The sequence below is a fragment of the Bufo bufo genome, chromosome 4 (genome assembly GCF_905171765.1).
Source record: "Bufo bufo chromosome 4, aBufBuf1.1, whole genome shotgun sequence".
NCBI classification, from domain to species: Eukaryota; Metazoa; Chordata; class Amphibia; order Anura; family Bufonidae; genus Bufo; species Bufo bufo.
In genome coordinates, this window is record NC_053392.1 from 371,451,478 (window position 1) to 371,471,955 (window position 20,478).

The 20,478-nt window shown below is 41.1% G+C and overlaps 1 protein-coding gene and 1 long non-coding RNA gene across 6 annotated transcripts in view; both read left to right on the top strand.

The window, feature by feature from the left end:
* AKAP7 (A-kinase anchoring protein 7) overlaps positions 1-14,697 on the top strand; it is a 209,494-nt gene extending 194,797 nt beyond the window's left edge. For 2 of the 5 annotated variants that reach the window (XM_040429141.1, XM_040429143.1), the window contains exon 8: positions 13,863-14,697. In XM_040429141.1, coding sequence (XP_040285075.1) covers positions 13,863-14,062 — 200 coding nt within the window. In that variant the 3' untranslated portion in view covers positions 14,063-14,697. Of the gene's footprint in view, positions 1-5,562; positions 5,742-12,995 lie in introns of those variants that run through there. The other 3 variants (XR_005778407.1, XM_040429142.1, XM_040429144.1) reach the window with 3 other exon arrangements.
* Positions 14,698-17,456: 2,759 nt separating this feature from the next.
* LOC120998496 lies at positions 17,457-18,606 on the top strand. The gene is made up of 2 exons (XR_005778410.1): positions 17,457-17,506; positions 17,839-18,606. It is a non-coding gene; the product is annotated as an uncharacterized LOC120998496 (long non-coding RNA).
* The last annotated feature ends 1,872 nt before the right edge of the window (positions 18,607-20,478 follow it).

A 20,478-nucleotide genomic window follows, 5' to 3' on the forward strand; every position in this document is an offset into this window, starting at 1 on the left:
TGACATAAGTGTATATACATAGACACGTGTGCAAATACATACACACATATCTATATATACACACACCCTCGCATATATCTGGGGCATACAGGGGACATATATAAGAGGGCACATATATATACTAATATAAGGGGGCACAGCTTCCAGGGACCACATATTTCCCACAGGGGCCACCATGAGCCCCTGGGGATCACCATGGGCAGACATGCGCAGATGCTGGGCACATCTGCGCACATCACCCCATGATGCGGTGGTTAATGTATGCATATATATACCATACATGCCCGCACGTGTTTGCAGGCATGCATGGATATATATGCATACGTCTCAACCGCTCCTCAACATCTCCCATAATGATAACTTCTCCTTTCATTGTCATTTTAGCTATTTCTTCAACTAGTAGATCATCTAGTTCTTTAACTTGACCAGGTGGTCTATATATCACACCTACATGAGTTACTGCATGGTTAGCAAACTGCAACGTAACCCAAACTGACTCTATGTTGGCCTCACCAACTTGTATTAGGTTAGATTTAATGCTATCTTTCACATACAGGGCCACTCCTCCTCCTTTCTTGCCTTCTCTGTCTCTTCTGTATAAAGAGTACCCTGGTATGGTTATGTCCCAGTCATTTCTTTCATTAAACCATGTCTCCGTAACAGCCACTAAATCTACATTCTCTTTGTTACTAATGTATTGTGATTGTCCATATTGCCTCCTTTGCTTGCTTGATTCATTTTCGATCACATTATACACTGCTCATATCCAGCTGTTACGACCACCCTACAACCCAGCAGCGGTGGCGATGCTTGCACACTACAGGAAAAATGCCAGCCTCTCTGGTGGCCAGGACCGTTGGAGTGCACATAAGCATGCATGCGGTGGAAAACAACATAGGCAATATGGACAATCACAATACATTAGTAAGTGCCTTGTGTTAACTTTGTACTAACTGATAAATGCCATTTGCCAAAGTGAGACAACCTCTTTAATGCTAAGCTTATATATAAAAAAAAAACTCCATCAGACATATTAAACTATACCTAACACCCCTTAAAGGGGTTTCCCATAAACTTTTATCAGTTATCCACAAGTGAAATGGTAAAAACAGAAAGATCATGCATGTACACTACTGCTCTGTTCACAATGGGGACCCCCATTCTCATGATCTGTGCCATAAGGCCCCAATTGATCTTTAATTTATCACCTATCCTGTAGATAGGTGATAAATGTGATTTATATGAAAGCCTCTTTAGCCACCTTTACTTTGCTGTTTTGAAGAGAATAGTCCAATGCCATCTTGATAGGAATCCCTATCTGCGTGAAGTAGTTGCAACTACATATCCGGTTTTGTCTTTTCCAGACCTTTCAAAAGGTAGATGTGACCAGACAGCATCTATCAGAATCCATATTTATGTAGATCATTCCAGGAGAGGCAGCAGGCTATGCTCTGTGCAGCAGCATGCATGTCACAAACCAGTTCCCTACAGGAGGATCAGAGATAGTCACCTACATGTATAGATCAGTTTCAGTGACAACGGTAGAACACACAGAGCTACAGTACAGACCAAAAGTTTGGACACACCTTCTCATTCAAAGAGTTTTTTTTATTTTCATGATTATGAAGGCATCAAAATTATGAATTAACACATGTGGAATTATATACATAACAAACAAGTGTGAAACAATTAAAAATATGTCATATTCTAGGTTCTTCAAAGTAGCCACCTTTTACTTTGATTACTGCTTTTCACACTCTTGGCATTCTCTTGATGAGCTTCAAGAGGTAGTCACCTGAAATGGTCTTCCAACAGTCTTGAAGGAGTTCCCAGAGATGCTTAGCACTTGTTGGCCCTTTTGCCTTCACTCTGCGGTCCAGCTCACCCCAAACCATCTCGATTGGGTTCAGGTCCGGTGACTGTGGAGGCCAGGTCATCTGGCGCAGCACCCCATCACTCTCCTTCATGGTCAATTAGCCCTTACTTTCAAAGTTTTCCCAATTTTTCGGCTGACTGACTGACCTTCATTTCTTAAAGTAATGATGGCCACTCGTTTTTCTTTACTTAGCTGCTTTTTTCTTGCCATAAAACAAATTCTAACAGTCTGTTCAGTAGGACTATTAGCTGTGTATCCACCTGACTTCTCCTCAACACAACTGATGGTTCCAACCCCATTTATAAGGCAAGAAATCCCACTTATTAAACCTGACAGGGCATACCTGTGAAGTGAAAACCATTTCAGGGGACTACCTCTTGAAGCTCATCAAGAGAATGCCAAGAGTGTGCAAAGCAGTAATCAAAGCGAAAGGTGGCTACTTTGAAGAACCTAGAATATGACATATTTTCAGGTGTTTCACACTTGTTTGTTATGTATATAATTCCACATGTGTTAATTCATAGTTTTGATGCCTTCAGTGTGAATCTACAATTTTCATAGTCATGAAAATAAAGAAAACTCTTTGAATGAGAAGGTGTGTTCAAACTTTTGGTCTGTACTGTATGTAGTTTTGCAGTTGTCAAGCAGTGCATTTATATATTGTAGCAAAGCAAAGGCACAGGCACATTTTGTCTGCTGTTTAAAGATGCAAAAACTTATAGTAGCGATATCAGAAATGGATAATTATTAGAATCCAATCAAGGAGCACTTCAACTGAGGATCCCATCTACCAGAATCCCGCAGACATGACAGTAGGTAATTTTAAAATACACTTCATCAGCTTTACCCTTCATTCTTTGAAGCGTATGAAACTTTCCCTATATCCATATGTCATCAAAGCCATTCATAGTAGTCCTAATTTTGCTCTAAAACTTGCCAACTTGGCTAGGCGGTACTGAGAAGTGTGGAAAATATACTGTATTCATTGAACAGTCAGATCACATCAAGAATTACAAGCTATCGCCCTTTAATGTGTTTCTAGTACACAGTATCTCATGTTGGAGTGCCGACTGCAGATAGAAAAAACACAGGAATAATAGTGGAAAAACAACTCCCATTTTAGACCAATTTCCATGCAGCCTATTCAAAGTAAATTGGGTTCAAAATAATGGTACTGTGAGTAACATACAATTCCGCTCAGTCTTTGCTTGAGAGCCTGGGACTGCCTATGTGACGTTGCCTTATCTCACAGAATGTTAATACTCTCTTTAAAATGGATTCTGTGCCCGTTTGTGTATTTAAAAAGATAGCTTTGCTGCTATCATCCTACAGGCATAAGCTTCATCGTATTTTGTAATCCTATTAAGGGACCAGAAAAAAAACAGGACATAGCCATGGAAGAGCTCAGCTCTGGTTGCTGGAAAATATACAGGTTATCTATAATCCAAAGAAAGTCATACAATAAATATTGTGCTAGGGATTTATACTATTGAAATTCATGATTCATTTTGGGGCCTTGCCTTTTTATTTGTTGAAGTGGCGTTTTTTTTTTTATGAGGAGCAGATTTAACGAGTACCCGTGACCTCTCTTGAAAGTCGTTTTTAATAACTACTTGCATTCCCCATGTCATAACAATTGTAGAGCATTTATTCTTCTGACGTTATGTTGTGCCATGCCTTTATTATTCCTGCTAGAAGTTATGAATACATTTCTTATCGGTTTGCAATGAGGGTTCAACTGGGTTTTTCTAGTTGGGGGTCTGTCCTAGGCACTGGCAGAACTGAATGGATACTGGCAATCTGTGCAGGGACACACCTCCAGTTGGTAAAAACCATCTGGACCTTCATTGCAAACTGCTAGTAATTCATTCAGAAATTCTAGCAGGAATTAAAAAAACTTTTGGACCATCATAGAGGTAAAACAAACTTGTCTGGAGAGATTACAGATCCTGATTAAGCAAATATGGGCAGCATAGTGGCTCAGTGGTTAGCAATGTTACTTTTGCAGCTCTGGGTTTATGAGTTCTGATCCATCCAAGAGTCTCCATGGAATTTGTGCCGGTTTCCTCCACACTCCAAAAACATACTAATAGGTTCATTGGCCTTCTGTGAAATTGGTCTTAAAGCTGACCATACACATTAGGTTCATTTCTGCCGAATCTGCCAATTTTAGAGGAACTGGACAACCATCTAATAATATGGGGACTTCCTGACTGTCTTCTCCCAACAGCAGATGTTGGGGAAAGGATGATTGGGCAGAAAGATTTCAACATGCCCAGTTTTTTTTTTCTCAGATGAGATTAGCCTGTTCCTCTTAAAGGGAATCTATCACCAGCGACCTTCCTATCCAACTGTTTACACAGACACATAGCTGTGGTTCACCTGATTAAAAGATGTTTTTTCTTTTGTAGATCCAAGGCTTCGTTCTTGAGTTATGATACTTAATATACAGATTAGGATTTTGGTGCAATGAGGGCATTGCTCTTGTTGTATCCACGCTTCGCTCCTGTCTATGGCCAGCCCCTCTATGGCCGTTTTACCACCCCCTGGCCTTGGGCCTGACCACAGAAAGTAGTGAAGTTTAGGTGCAAAAAGATCTATGCCTACAACCACATTGCACAAAGGCTTACTTTGCATAATAAGAAAAAAATATCACCTTAGGAACAGAGCCTCGAATCAACATAGAGATTTCAATCAGGTGGACTACAGCTATGTGTCTATGCAAACAATTTGATCGCTGGTGACAGACTCCCTTTAACCACTCATATTTTATTACTTATGAGTGTAAGGCTATTTTCACATCTGCTTTTTCAATTCCGCTATTGAGATCCGTCATAGGATCTCAATAGCGGAAGAAAACGCTTCAGTTTTGTCCCCATTCATTGTCAACGGGGACAAAACTGAACGAAACGGAATGCACCAAAATACATTCCGTTCCGTTTGGTTGCGGATCCTCTGACACAATAGAAAACGGATCCGTCCCCCACTGACTTTCAATGGTGTTCATGATAGATCCGTCATGGCTATAGAAGACATAATACAACCGGATCCATTCATGACGGATGCATGCGGTTGTATTATGGTAACTGAAGAGTTTTTGCGGATCCATGACAGATCCGCAAAAGAGCTAATGTGAAAGTAGCCTAAAGTGTAAAAAACAGGAAAAATATTGCTGCATGACATACTCTGTGATAGATGTCTGATATGTTTTGATTAATAAAATGGCCCCCATTCTGAATGTCTGCCATCTTTTCTGGGAACGTTGTCTATTGCTTTAACTAGGTAAGGTAATTATGTCAGTGACATTTTCCGAAAGGCCACAGTGAAAGTAACTGCTTCCACAGACGTTAGAGATAATGTGCACAGCATTTGCTCTGTGCTTTTATCCTTCAGCATACTGTTTAATCACACAACCTTTTCTGCCATTCATCACCTGTTATTTGGCAGATGAGTTCAGATAATAGAATCTGGTCTAATATATTGTATAAGGAGATACGTTCTAGAGACTGCTTCTTTTTACTGCTAGATTTTCTATTTTTATACATTTTTTGCAGCTTAGAGAGAAACATAAAGCATATAATTTCACATAAAACCATTGCCATGTTATTGTTCTCTAGATACTCCGCTAAAGAGGAAGACCTTTCAACATTTGTTCTTAAGCCTGTGCTCCATCTTTCTATTTACAGTATTTCTAGAAAAACCCGGTTCAGTAAACTGGCTTTAACCTCGAACGTATTCTCTGGATATTGGAAGACGTAAACAGTTTAGACAAACAGCATCTTGGGATCATTGAAAAGCAAACAGTATTTTGCACCATGGATAGATAAAAACAATGCCATGTATCGAAAGGGTTTGTTGTAGTGAATGCTTGGATCTGCGACAGGTTTTTAAAATACAGCCTTGAGTAATTCATTGATCCATAAGTTTGATACTGCTTGCCTACTTTAATAAAACGGTTTCAGCACTCTATAATTGAAAAATAGTGCAATACATTAATAAATATGGTGCACGCTTCAAATTACATCTTTTTATTTCTGTATCATTTCTCATAACATTTTATTTAGTTGCTTACTACAGTAATGAAATCACTAAACATGTCATGGTACATGGATGTCTTGAAAAGGGGTTGTCTTAGCAGTATAACCCCTACTCAGATTGAAGCTGGCTAATCACTGCGGGTCTGGTCTTTGTAACCCACCAAGGTAGACAGTGCTCGATATTGTGATACATAAACGGGCTCGATCCAAGAGAACAAGAGCTGCTCTGGAGCATGAGTCCTATTTCCTTTATGAAGTCTGTATCCCTAGTAGGATATATGGTGAGACTATGCCTTTATTGATTGGGGCAGATTCATTTTCTGATGGAGTATAATTGCGACAGTATCACAGCTCTGAATGCTAATATTATGAATGTATTACTGCAAATTCCGAGATCTGGGAATAAACAGGCTTAACATGGCTTGGGTGCATAAAAAGTTTATTAAAGTAAATAACAGTCTCCAAAGTCATGGACAAATGAGCAAGCTCTTCATCAACCAGTTACCAACATGGCACCTAGATGATGCCCATATGATGCACAGAGAGGCAATAGTAGCAAAACACATCCTAACTTGATGATATCTTAATTGGAGCTAACCTATTTGTTACATGCTAGATGTTTTCTAGCTTCCTGGCCTGTCCTAGACCCCACTAAACATCTTCCGTGTGCAGTACTTATTTACAGTTACTTCTGACCTCTGGAATGCAGCCAGGTACCTGGTACCATTAACCAACTATGTTACTAGGAATGAAAATAACCACAAAAATACCTTGCTATTCAATAATACATTCCTATTCAGCCTCTTTGAAATTGTAATTTCTTTTAATGTGTTGTGTTAAGTGATAAGCCTATTTAAAAAAAAATTCGGTCCAGCTCTAAAGTTTTCTGACTAATCTAATCATCATAAGGCGTGGGTCAATAAATGCCCTAGGACAGTGATGGCTAACCTCCGGCACTCCAGCTGTGGTGAAACTACGAATCCCAGCATGCTCCATTCATTTCTATAGAGTTCTGAGAAAAGCCAAGCAAGGGGGCATCTTGAGAGTCGTAGTTTTGCCACAGCTGGAGTGCTGAGGTTAGCCCTAGGATGTTTGTTCCCAATCATTGCCTTGTGTACATATGACCAGTGATCGGCCCGAATGTTATTTGTCATTCATTACATCTTTTATGTGGGCATTCCCCATGTAAACAAAGGCAAAATTCAAAAAGTATCGCTAGTACGTACAGTACAATTACTGCTCCATTTAAATGTGCACTGATCAACATGCTGTATTGTTGGTCGGTTACAGGCAAATTATCTGCCTGTGTGAAAGGCTCTGGGAGATTTCTGCTTCTTAAGAAGCACCAATTGATGAAACATCATGTCGAATGGTACTTAAGTGCTGTTTACTTATATTCCTGGCCTCCACATTCCTCATACAGTTTAACTGGGAGTTACAAAAGAATCAGTGGTCATTAAATGATTGTTCAAGAACCACCAATAAACATAAATAAAAACATGGGCATCCCCTGCAAATGGTCTAAAATAACAAAAAAATAAATACCCCGTTTCTCTCCTGCTTCTTCCAGTGCCACTGTCTAGTCCTCCCCGCCTCTGACATCATCTTCCTGGCTGCAGAGGTGATGTTACTTGCACAGAAGTCAATGTGCAGCCAATCACTGGCCTCAGCAATACACAGGATGTCACACTGAGGCCAATGATTATCTGCAGTGGTGACCTGTATGCACAGAATGGCTGTTTCAGCCAGGAAAACAAACAGCAGCAGGAAGGACTGGGGCACAGGGCAGGAAGACGCAGGTGAGAAAAGCTTGAGTAGCGATTCTTTTCTTATTTTTACAGGGGTCTGCCCAAGTTTAACTCAGACAAGCCCTTTAATGTTTTTATGGTGTTTATTGTGCGCTAAAAATTACATGTCAACCTTACTCTGCAGGTCAGTATGATTATGGTGACACCAAATTGATGTCATTTTTATTATAATTGAATACCTTCAAAAAAAAAATTTTACTTTTTGCATCGCCATATTGTGACATTTTTATATTTCCAGATTTTTGCAGGGTAAATAATAATAATTCACAATGTAGAACCACTATATTGGCGCCAATCCCTATAAAATAATAAGATATTGGTAGTATTATTAGTAAGAGAATATCCTAGGAGACTATATCGTCCAGATATTAAAACTAAGTATTGACCCAGAAGAAAGGAAGGGAATAATTTAAAATAAGTAAAAAAAAAAAAAAGAAAAGTAAAAATCCATGAATATGCATTGACTCGCTTCACTGGGGAGGTGGTCTGTAAGATAAAGCTCAAGACACCTGCAGACTCAACCTCCCTGGCCGGAATCGCTTGTAGTGTATTAGGAATAACGGCAGCCCACAGTCAGGTAAATTCCTTTATTGATGTAAAAGACGGCTCAACGCGTTTCAGGGGTGTTTCCACATACCCCCTTTCTCAGGAGCATTAAAAGCATAAATAAGCATAAAATTGTATAATGGTTTTTATATGTGCCATTTTGGGGTACAATTTTTTTTTTCCCGTTAGGGCCTACACAATGCAGGAAAAATATTTTTACATTGTAATAATTCGTACAGAATAGGGGCAAAGCCTATTGGGTCCCAATGGATTTATTATAACTTGCACCAGAAACTGAAGTTATAGCTCAAGTCTACACCAGCCCCTGACTAACGTAAATTTGAGTTTCTGGTGCATTGAGGGCCAGAAATGCACCTCATTTATTAAAGGCAATCTGTCACCAGCGATCTTCATATCCTATAGTTTGCATAGACACATAGACGTGGTTTACCTGACTAAAAAGCAGTTTTTCTTTTGTTGTTCTGAGGCTCCATTCTCGAGTTATGATAGTTTTTCTTAATATGCAAATTATGCCTTTGGTGCAATGAGGGAGTGACCATTGCTGTTGTTGCACCCAAGCCCCACTCATTTCTGTTGCCAGTCCCTCCCTGGCTACTTTATCACTGCCTGGCGCTGTAAATCAAAGCAGCGAGGCAGTGGCTGGCCATTGTAAGGATCAGAGCTTGGGTGCAACAACATAAATGGTGATGACCTCATTGCATCAAAGGCCTAATTTGCATATAAAAAAAAATCATGACTTGGGAACAGGGTCTCAGATCAACAAAAGAAAAACAGCATTTTAATCAGCTTAGTGTGTATGCAGTTTGCGATGGATAACTGGTGACAGAATCCCTTTAAGAGGCATCTACCGTTTAATAAATTAGATGCATCTTACTGCAGTGCACAGAGGATCAAGACTGGTGTATGGAAAAGCCATTGGGGGACAGTTATCAATAATGGCGTAATTTGCGCCATGGTTTTTGTTATTTTGTTGACAAAACCCGGCAGTTTAGCTCATTAATATTAGAAAAAGTAAATGCATCTTGTTCTAATACTTACCTGTCACTTATATTCCCACCACGAGTCGGTTTCACTTTTCATAAATGCGACTTTTTGACAAAAAGTCGCATCTTTATTCCATAAATTTCCCTTTTTACACAAACCACCACCACATAAGCTGGCTTAATTGTCTGCAACAATTTGAGCCATTTCTGCAGATAAGAGGATGATAAATGAGGCGTAATATGCGCCAGTTTGATAGCCCCGCCCACTTTGACATTTCTAACTCATTTCTGGCGTGATGCATTCTTTATGGTGAAAAATCTGGAGAAAACAGTTGATATTTTTGGTGCCAATCAAAACACCATTCTTTTCGGTGCATTTTACGCCATAATTCTGGCGCAACATGCTTAGTAAATCTCCCCCATTGTGTTTCTTATCTGTTTATTTTTGTACATTCAATTGGAAAAGGGGATTATTTGCATTATTATTATTTTTTTACATAACCTTTCATTTTCTTACTACAATTTTTAGCCCTCTAGAGGACTTGAGCATGCAGGCCCCATGCTGTCATAGCAATGGATCATAGCAGGGGTTCCGGTCGGCGGTTAGAACCAGCCCCTTCCCTTTCTGTAACCATTTAGATGCTGCAATTGCTATTGACCATGGCATGTGAAGGGTTATATGACCAGGATTGGCGTTTTCTCCAATCCCAGTCATTCCAGGTGGGTGTCAGCTGTATTATACAGATAGCACCCAGCGCATGTGAAGCAGGATCTTCTCTTTCCATACATCCCCTTCACACAAATGCCGTACATGTATAGCATTTTGACTTACGACCTTATATGTTGATTACATATCTTACCTAAGCCCCACCGATCAGCTGAGAGACAGAACTGGGGCAGACAAAGAAAGTAGGACCGCTCCATAAACTATGTAGTGGCCCGGGAAATGTACTGTTGACATACACAGACAGATATCACAGAATTCGGATTCGGATTGGGCGTGCCATTCCCATTTTTTTCTAGTAGTGAGTTTGCATCCAGATAATACATACAGATCTGCAATGATGGCAGAGCGGAGGAGAGCTTATGGGTCGATGGCTGTAATTCTCTTATATGTTGCTATCTGTCTGTTTGCAAAGTCTGGACTTGTATATTTGTGTAATCCTGGAAGCCATATTGCCCCAGTATGAAATATGGAGAGATCCTGACACGTAATATAATTTTTTCTGACAATGTTTAGTTACTTTTGCTCCACATGATTTGCTTCGTCTTTACACATTAGCCAAGTTACAGTTAGAAGAGGCTGCAGACAGTTTGCTCAGATGAGAACCATACGCAGACATATGTTTCTGTAATTTATCACTCAAGCAGAATACAAGATCTATTTCCTGCCGGGCCACTTACTGGCATTAGCTGCTAAGGACAGTTATCAATCACCGCTCTGCGTTGGTACAAGTCAATGGAAAAATCACTGGGCAGCTAGACGTGCAGGCATGTGACTGTGGGATTCATTACCTCAGATCCTCAGCCGCAGACTGTTTATGCTCCACTCTACATAGTTAAAACCTCACTGACTGCTATTTCAATAGGATTGACATCTGCTTCAATATCTCGTCTCCGGACAGCAGTAGAAGCTTGAAATGAGTATTGTGTCTACAGTTTGTGATCTTACAGTGGGGAAATGCAAAATTATATTCAAAATCTGTGTCTTACAACCCCTATAAGGATCCCCCAATGCCCGGGACCCTCATATAGTTTATTCTTACCCTGCTCCCCGGCACCCACGCCGCTTCTGATCCCTGCACGTCCACTGCTGCATCACCCGCGATGCTAGGGAGGCTTGTCTCTGTCGTGGCTTGCTATTGGCTGCCCCCAATGTCGCTGAATGTTTTGATCCGTGCGACGGGGAGATGCAGCGGCGGACGTGCAGGGATCAGAAACAACGCGGGGAGCGGGGTAAGTATAACCTATATGAGGGGTCCGGGAATTGGGGGGGGGGCATTGTAGGGGTTGGCTAACCCCTTTAATGTAGTTACTGTTCCTAACAACTTAGGGCTCTTTCACACGAGCGGATGCCATGTGGGTAATCCGCTCCGTGAAAGAGATAATGCTCCGTGCCTCTCTGTGACCTTTTTACTACATAATCACAGTGAGATGAAGTTGTCACCATGATTTTGTAGTAAAAAGGTCACAGAGAGGCACGGAGCATTATAAATCATGTTAATGCTCCGTGTCTCTGCTGTCCGGAACGGGGCTTGGCTTTTTTTCACGCAGCGGATTCCACACACGGCATCCACTCGTGTGAAAGAGCCCTAAGTCATCCATGTAAAAAAGGAAGGTATGCCTACCATGACCAAACCAGCAGTATACATGATTTGGAATATAGGTATCATACATAATACCGTATGCCTATTGCCACCACCTGGAGGTCTATCTATATGCAGCCCGATTCAGGTTAAAGACAGTCTGGTCCAGCTGTATACAGATTATCCCCCCCAGGGGTGATAGCAGGAAATAAAGGTTTATATGTGTATGAGAGAGGGATTATGCCCTATCCTAAATAGGCCGAACTCTTTAGCTTTGCAATCAAATGAAAGTAGGAAAACATTTAATAATTCACTCGCACAAATAGGTTTTTCTACATGAACTGCTTAGTTTAGTTTGTGTATTATACACTGTATTAAAGAGCATCTATCTGCAGGGTAAACATATTGAACTAGACATACTGTTTGGTTGAGTTGATCCTGCTGATTGAAACAATATCTTATTTATGTTGCAGAGTTGACCTGTTTCCAAGAAAATTATTTTTTTCTTGATATTCAAAAGAGCTTGTTAGTGCACTGAAGGGCAGGCCTAAGCCCTTGTAGCACCAGCTTGTCAAGACCCTGCAGCTCCAGAGACTCCCGCCACCCTATTGATTGACAGTGGCTAACATCTCACCTGGCCCTGTGTTCCTGCACTAACATTGTTGGTGTGAGTATCGTGCATGCATAGAGATTCTGCTATTGCACAGGACATCAATGTACACCCATAAGTGGAGGCATCTGACAGATTTGTTGAGCAACGCTGCAGGGTGGTGATGAGCTGGTGCTACGAGGACTCGGTCCAGCTCCCCATTGCTCCAACAAACTAATCTGCATATTAAGAAAAAAGTGAATTTCCTCGGGATCAGGGCAATGCTGCAACATAAAGTATTTTTCGAATTAGCAGGGTCAATTTTGTCAGGCAATTTGCCTGGTTTAATAGGGTTGACCCTGCTGACAGAGCTCTTTTAAGTGTATGGACTTCATGATGCAATATATTTATTAATCTATATATATAATCTATATATTCAGCAGAGCTGTACAGAGATTGTCGTTACATCAGTTCCACTGAGTACTGGGGCTCATAATCTAAATGAAAAATTAATCTGTATGGTTTTGGAGTGTGGGGGGAAACCCGCACAAACACGGGAAGTACTTACAAAATCCATGCAGATGTTCTTGGTCTCTTGCAAGACATCAGTGCTAACCAGTGATCCAACGTATAGTGACTTTTTTAATTTTGACCTGTAATTGACATTGTTTTTTTTTCTGCCGGATTTTGTAGACACAATTTGCCCTAGCTTCCTAATGAGTAATTAGTTCCTTAAACACAGTTTTCTGTAGAACATTGTAATCTGTAAATGCTGTCTAGTGTTCTGTTTCCTTACTTATTAGGAACTTTTCTTTGTTATGGTGTGTAGGTCATAAGAATGGAAGAGAACCTGATGAAGCCGAGCTCTTGAGCTTGAGTAAAAGGCTGGTGGAAAATGCGGTACTCAAGGCTGTTCAGCAGTATATAGAGGAGACACAGACCAAAACCAAACAGACTGATGGGATCTTAGTAGAGCCTGGCAATAATGAGAAAACGGAGAATAACATAAAATAAGGCGCACAGCCTCCACACATGAATTAATGTATTAAAACTTGAACTGGACAATTCCGTTCATGAGACGCCTAGTTTGCTACTCAGGTGCATTCTTCATGGGGATTTAAGGACAGTATTCTTTCATTGCATCATTTACACAGATGGATACATTAAATGATTTTTCTTGATAAACCTGTTTGCAAAGCCGAAAAGCCAAAGCTTAAGGAAAATTGCAAGTTTCCCATGAGGTGAACTACAATGAGTGAATTGTATAGAAGAAAGAACAATGGGAGCCTTTTGTCTACGCCTTGTTGAGTAGCAATGAGCAGCCAACTAAGAGGCCTTACCACACAAGGAAGCCATGTCATCCTGGTTTAATGGAGATGCTCGGCTTTGTCACAGAAATGGAAGGTTCTTTCTAGATTACTAGTGTTGCAATGGCAACCCTTCAAAAGCTATGCTAATTTCAATGCTGGATACTCACTGTTATTCTACTGGTTTCCTTCATTGTATTGTGGCACTATGCAGTATCTTCTCAAAGCCCATTAATCATGAATGAAAAATGATATATTTTTGACAAGCATTATCGTCTTTTTTTAATACAGATGTGTGGCCAAAAACCTGAATGTGTGTTTCTTTGATTATTATTACTTTTCTTACACACTTTTTTGTATATGGAAAATAATGATGTCCTTTTCTCCAGGTCAAAAATGTAGTGATACCATCAAAGACATTGCTTTTCGAAAAGAGTTGAAGCCTCTACTGGACAAAGTGATGGACATAAAGAAATTGCTGGCTCTTCCAGAGACACGTGCACAAATATACAAGGAGGTGTTTGGTACACAACCTATTACAGGAAACAACAGGCTGGTGTTGCCTGCAGAGAATAAAGTACTGACATAAATACTTTGGGATGAGTTCTAGTACACAAGACTTTAGTATTAAGAAGTGAGTTATGTATAATGTGTATTGTGAACCACACCTCATGCTGGAATATGGTGTTTTTGAAATATTGTCGCATGGATTTAATTTCAGCATTTTCCACTCCTGCAGAAAAATGGGGTGCCTCTAATGATTCAGGAGGTCTACCATTCTGTACACATTTAACACAGTATCGTAAAAAAACAACCACCTGAAACGTTAGTAGTTTGCAGTGTTGCAAGGGTAATAGTGTTGAAGACCGTAGAACAGTGTTCCTCAACTCCAGTCCTCAGGGCCCACCTACTGGTCATGTTTTCAGGAATCCGGAAATCCTGACTTACCACTGGTATTCTGTGGGATATTCTCAAATCATGATCGGCAGGTGGACCCTGAGGACTGGAGTTGCGGAGCACTGCCGTAGAAGGATCAGTGATGTCTTAGGGCCCCAAAAGACAATTTCCAGCTTCACAATGTGAAGGTAACTTCATGTTAAAGAATGATAAACCTTTTTGAAAACTAGCATTTGAGTAATTTTTTATCAATTTGTAATTTTGTATTAAATAATTATAGGAGAAAATCATTAGCTTTAGAGCATGTTCACGCTTCTCAGATTTAATCTAGAGGATCTGCCGGCAGGAATCCTAGACTGGCACTCGTATTTCTGCCACAGTGTGCAGCTTGAAGTGCGTTTGATCTGGACACGGTTTAGCCCTACTGTCATTTGCAGATTGCTATCTCCTGGCTTTTCCAAATTGAATTTGTGAAAATAAGTCGCATGCTACTTTTTACCACGGTGCATTTTATTTAATTTTTTTATGGTCCAGCCAAAAGTCTGCACAGAAGTTTTTCGCAGCATGTGAATGGATTTATGGAAACCCCATTCACATGCATTGGGATGCGGATTGTAATCAGAATCTACATGGACTTTGGCATAGAATCTGTGCCAACATCCACATAGAATCCAATATGTGTTGAACAAACTATCAGTGTCTAGTGTAATACTAATTGTAAGTATTTTTCCAAAATATATGGAATTTGGTGGGCTAACATTTTTACTTTTATTTTATGGAAGCTTTTACGTTTTTATTGTTATCTGTGATGATAATCAGTGAAACAACTAAAAAAAGAGACATGAGATTTTCATCAGCTGATTGTTCCAATTATGATGGGATTCACGTATATTCTTATATCTGTATGAACGTCCCCTCATGAAAAAAAAACATAATTGTTAAGGTTGGACTTTACGCTGTCCAGTCTTTTGCTTCCCCTAGAATAAGTTATTTAGCCGTTTGGCTTCGAGGGATTGTGCCATTAATAAAACATATCCCCTATCCACAGGACAGCCATCTGATCAGTGGAGTCTGACTGCTGGGACCCCACTGGTCCCAAGAATGGGTTGAACGGCAGGTCGAGCCTGCACCTTTCCTTTCCATTCATTCTGTTGGAGATAGCCGAGTGCCATATTCGGCATCCCCAAAGATAATAAATGGAGCCACAAGGTGCATGTGCTAGACAATTCTTTGGATTACATTTATTTTATGTCTGTGGCCAGTTTAGGCTATATTCCCATAAAGTGGCATATTTCACTGTGTGAGAGTAATCTTTAGAGATTGTTTCTGATTAGGAAATTCTCTCCAGAAGCAGCACCATTCGTGTTAATAGGCTGTGTTGGTATGGCGAAACAGCTCTCTTCAAATAATTCTGCCTAGGCCGAGTTCACACTTCAGTTATTTGGTCAGTTATTTCCATCTGGTATTGTGGGCCAAAACCAGTAGTGAAGCCTACTCAGAGATTAGGTGTAATTTAAAGATTTCCACCAGTTCTGAGTTTTTGACCCAAACTTGGTTTTGGCTCACAATAACTGATTGAAATAACTGATCAAATAACTGAAGTCTGAACTTAGCCTTAGGCCTCATGCACACGACCGTTGTGTGCATCCGCGGCCGTTGTTCCGTTTTCCGTTTTTTTTTTCGCTGACCCATTGACTTTCAATGGGTCCGTGGAAAAATCGGAAAATGCACCGTTTGGCTTCCGCGTCCGTGATCCGTTTTTTCACGGACAACGGTTCACGGACCCATTCAAGTCAATGGGTCCGTGAAAAATCACGGATGCACACAAGATAGTCATCCGCGTCCGTGATCCGTGTCCGTGATCCGTGTCCGTTTTTCCTATCATTTTCAATGCAAACTTGACTTAATTTTTCTTTTCACTTTTCATGTCCGTGGATCCTCCAAAAATCAAGGAAGACCCACGGAAGAAAAAACGGTCACGGAACAACGGAAATCCGTTTTGCGGACTGCAAAAAAAAACGGTCGTGTGCATGAGGCCTTAGCTGTAATACCCAATAAAACCCATGGACACGAGTGGTGCCATTTCTGGGCAAAAAATGTAGATCCTATTTTCTTATCCCAAATAATCTCTTTGAGGGTACATTCACAAATAGGTTTTTGTAGAATGTTTTTTTAACCAAATCAAGTAGTGGGTTACAAAGGAGTGAAATATATAAAGGAAAGTCCTCATGCACACGACCGTTTTTCAGGTCCGCATTTGCGGCTCGGGTGCGGACCCATTAGCTTCAATAGGGCCGCAAAAGATACGGACAGCACTCCGTGTGCTGTCCACATCCTTTACTCCGTTCCGAGGCCCTGGAAAAAAAATATAGCATGTCCTATTCTTGTACGTTTTGCGGACAAGAATAGGCATTTCTACAATGGGCCGCCCGTTCCGTAAATTGAGGAAGGCACACGGGCGTAAAAAACGGCACAGTCGTGTTCATGAGGCCAAAGACTTATATTCCTACTTTCTGCTGGATCCACTTCTGGTTTATTCTAAAAAAAACTGCCATAAAATTGTGTGAACCCACCCTCATTCCGGTTATGTAAATGCTTTAAGAAATCTGCTCAACTGATTTCCTCACCTTTCTGCAGTAATTGACCACAGCAGTACTTTTCTGGTCTACAGATATTGAGGGCTTAGGCTACTTTCACACTTGCAGCAGTGTGATCCGGCCGGCAGTTCCGTCGTCGGAACTGCCCGCCGGATCCGCCGATCTGCATGTGACTGAAAGCATTTGTGAGACGAAACCGGATGCGGATCCGTCTCACAAATGCATTGCAAGAACGGATCCGTCTCTCCGCTTGTCATGCAGACAGACGGATCCGTCTTGTATCTTTTTTCACATTTTTACCGGATCCGGCACTAATACATTCCTATTGGGAAGTGTTCAGTTTTTTTCGCCGGAAATAAAACCGTAGCATGCTACGGTTTTATCTTTTGCCTGATCAGTCAAAATGACTGAACTGAAGACATCCTGATGCATCCTGAACGGATTGCTCTCCATTTAGAATGCATGGGGATACGCCTGATCAGTTCTTTTCGGTGTAGAGCCCCTGTGACGGAACTCTATGCCGGAAAAGAAAAACGCTAGTGTGAAACTACCCTTAGGCTCAATTCAGACCTGAGCATTCTGAAAGGAGCGCTCTGTATGCGCGATTGTACGGACGTTTACAAGCGCGCATACAGAGACAAGTGTGCACACAGTGTCGCGCGTTCCCGAAAGTCTATGTACGGGAACGCGCGACAAGCGCCCAAAAAAACGCTCCTGTACTTGTGTGAGCGTCGGGCGTTTTACAGCGCGATCGTACGCGCTGTAAAACGCCCAGGTGAGAACCATTCCCATAGGGAAGCATTGGTTTCTCCTTGTTGAGCGTTTTACAGCGCGTAGGAACGCGCTGTAAAACGCTCAGGTGTGAATTGAGCCTTATACTTAGATTAGCTAATCAGTAACAGATTGTGTGGGTCCCACCCATCCCCACCGACCAGCTGTTTACAGCAGCTATCGAGGTTGGAGCTAACGGAGAGGACAGAGTGGGAAGCAGACCGTTGTTTTCTCTGAGTAGTGGATGAGCAGGTTTATAAAAATAAATGGTAGCTTGTAGGTGCCACTTCATGTAGTATTTATTATCGTTTTGTTTGGTTCTGAGTGCTGCTGAGACCTCAGTGGAGAGACGTAATGTGAAAGAATAATGTATACAGTGCTTGAATATGAAATAACGGTGAGGTCAGACATGGCTCACTAGGTAATGTCAACTGTGTGCATGCTTGAGAGTTTCTGAAATGCTATAATGAGTCTCGTTAAATTGTGTTTCTAATAACCATCTAATTAGAATTTTAGTAGTACAGCATCGGGGCACACTGGCGCTGATCGGGGAAAGAGCTTTTTTTCTGAATATATAATATACATTTGTGAGTCATCCTCAGTAACACGTGTAGTGAGTCATTGTTTAATGATAATAATGGCAGTCAGCTTTATTTGTACTTAACACATATTCTCTGCTATGCAGATTTTGTCTTTTTATACAAGGCACTGGATTATCTCTCATGCCCTAGTTAATTCACTGTATATATTAACAGCACAGAATGTCTTATGTACAGTAAACTACATTACACAAAGTAGTTTGGCTTCATAATAACAGCTTTCCCAGCCTCTTTGTCAACAATTGAAAAAGTGAAATTAAAATGTAAAAAAAATAAAAGTCTTTATATTGAGTAGTGCATTTTCTCTGTTCACATTGCAGCTTTTAAGCTCTGCCTCTCTAAGGCCCATTTCAAACGAGCATGTTCCACGCTCCAGACTCGCAGCAGCTCCCGTCCTGACCTTTCCAGCACTGATGGAGTCGCAAAGCATTTTATTGATTTATAATGCTATGTAACCTTTACAGCTCTAAAATGTATTGGATAACACTGACAGCATTATGTCAGTTTTATACGATACATTGCAGAACTGTAAGGCCCCTTTCACACGGGCGAGTATTCCGCGCGGATGCGATGCGTGAGGTGAACGCATTGCACCCGCACTGAATACCGACCCACTCATTTCTATGGGGCTGTGCACATGAGCGGTGATTTTCACGCATCACTTGTGCGTTGCGTGAAAATCGCAACATGCTCTATATTCTCTATATTTTTCACGCAACGCAGGCCCCATAGAAGTGAATGGGGTTTCGTGAAAATCGCAAGCATCCGCAAGAAAGTGCGGATGCGGTGCGATTTTCACGCGTGGTTGCTAGATGACAGTCTATTCACTGTATTATTTTCCCTTATAACATGGTTATAAGGGAAAATAATAGCATTCTGAATACAGAATGCATAGTACAATAGCGCTGGAGGGGTTAAAAAAAATAAAAAAAATTAACTCACCTTCTCCTCTTGTTCGCGTAGTTCCCGGTCTCTTCTTTACTTCTTTAATGATGAACTACCGGCTAGGACCTGTGGTGACATCAGATCACATGCTCCAATCACATGGTCCATCACCGTGGTGATGGACCATGTGATTGGAGCATGTGATCTGACGTCACCAAAGGTCCTTTAGCCCACAGCTCATCATTAAAGAAGTAAAGAAGAGACCGGGAACTACGCGAACAAGAGGAGAAGGTGAGTTAATTTTTTTATTTTTTTTAACCCCTCCAGCGCTGTTGTACTATGCATTCTGTATTCAGAATGCTATTCTTTTCCCTTATAACCATGTTATAAGGGAAAATAATAGCATCTGCACAACACCTAACCCAAGCCCGAACTTCAGTGAAGAAGTTCGGGTTTGGGTACCAAACATGCGTTATTTTTCTCACGCGAGTGCAAAACGCATTACAATGTTTTACACTCACGCGGAAAAATCACGGGTGTTCCCGCAACGCACCAGCACATTTTCCCGCAACGCCCATGTAAAAGAGGCCTAAGGGTTACATAGCATAATAAATCAGTGTAATGCTATGCGACTGTCAGTGCTGGAAGATCAGGACGGCAGTTGCCGCATACTCATGCCACGATTCCGATGCATGGAACTCACTCGTCTTAAGGGGGCCTAAAGCACAGTTAAGACTAGTCACTCCAGCTTTGCTGCATTGTCTAATGATAATCGGCGGTAGCCTGAGACTAATCAGAGCCTCCACAATATTTTACACTGCAGGTAAGACGTGGACAGCGCACTGTGTGCTATCTGCATCTGGATGTCCGTTCCACAGGCCCCCAAAAAAGATAGAACATGTCCTATCTTGTCCATTTTGCGGACAAGGATAGAACATTCGTACAAGAGTTAAAAAACAATGGCGGCATGCACTTGGCCGGTATCCATGTTTTGCGAATCGGCAATTTGTGGACCGCAAAATGGATGCTATCACGTGCATGAGGCCTGAGTCCGCAATCTTCCATTCAGCCACAATCCTTGTACATTTCGAAAAAAAATTGATAAGGGTGTTTTCACAGTTTTTTTTAGGTGCGTTTTTACTTTTTAGTCCTATTTTGTAACTATCCTCTGCTATTCCTCCTGAATATTAATGAATAAAATGACAACTGGATGTTTCCATTCCCCTTTTTAAACGTGGGGTGTCCGTACGCAGTAT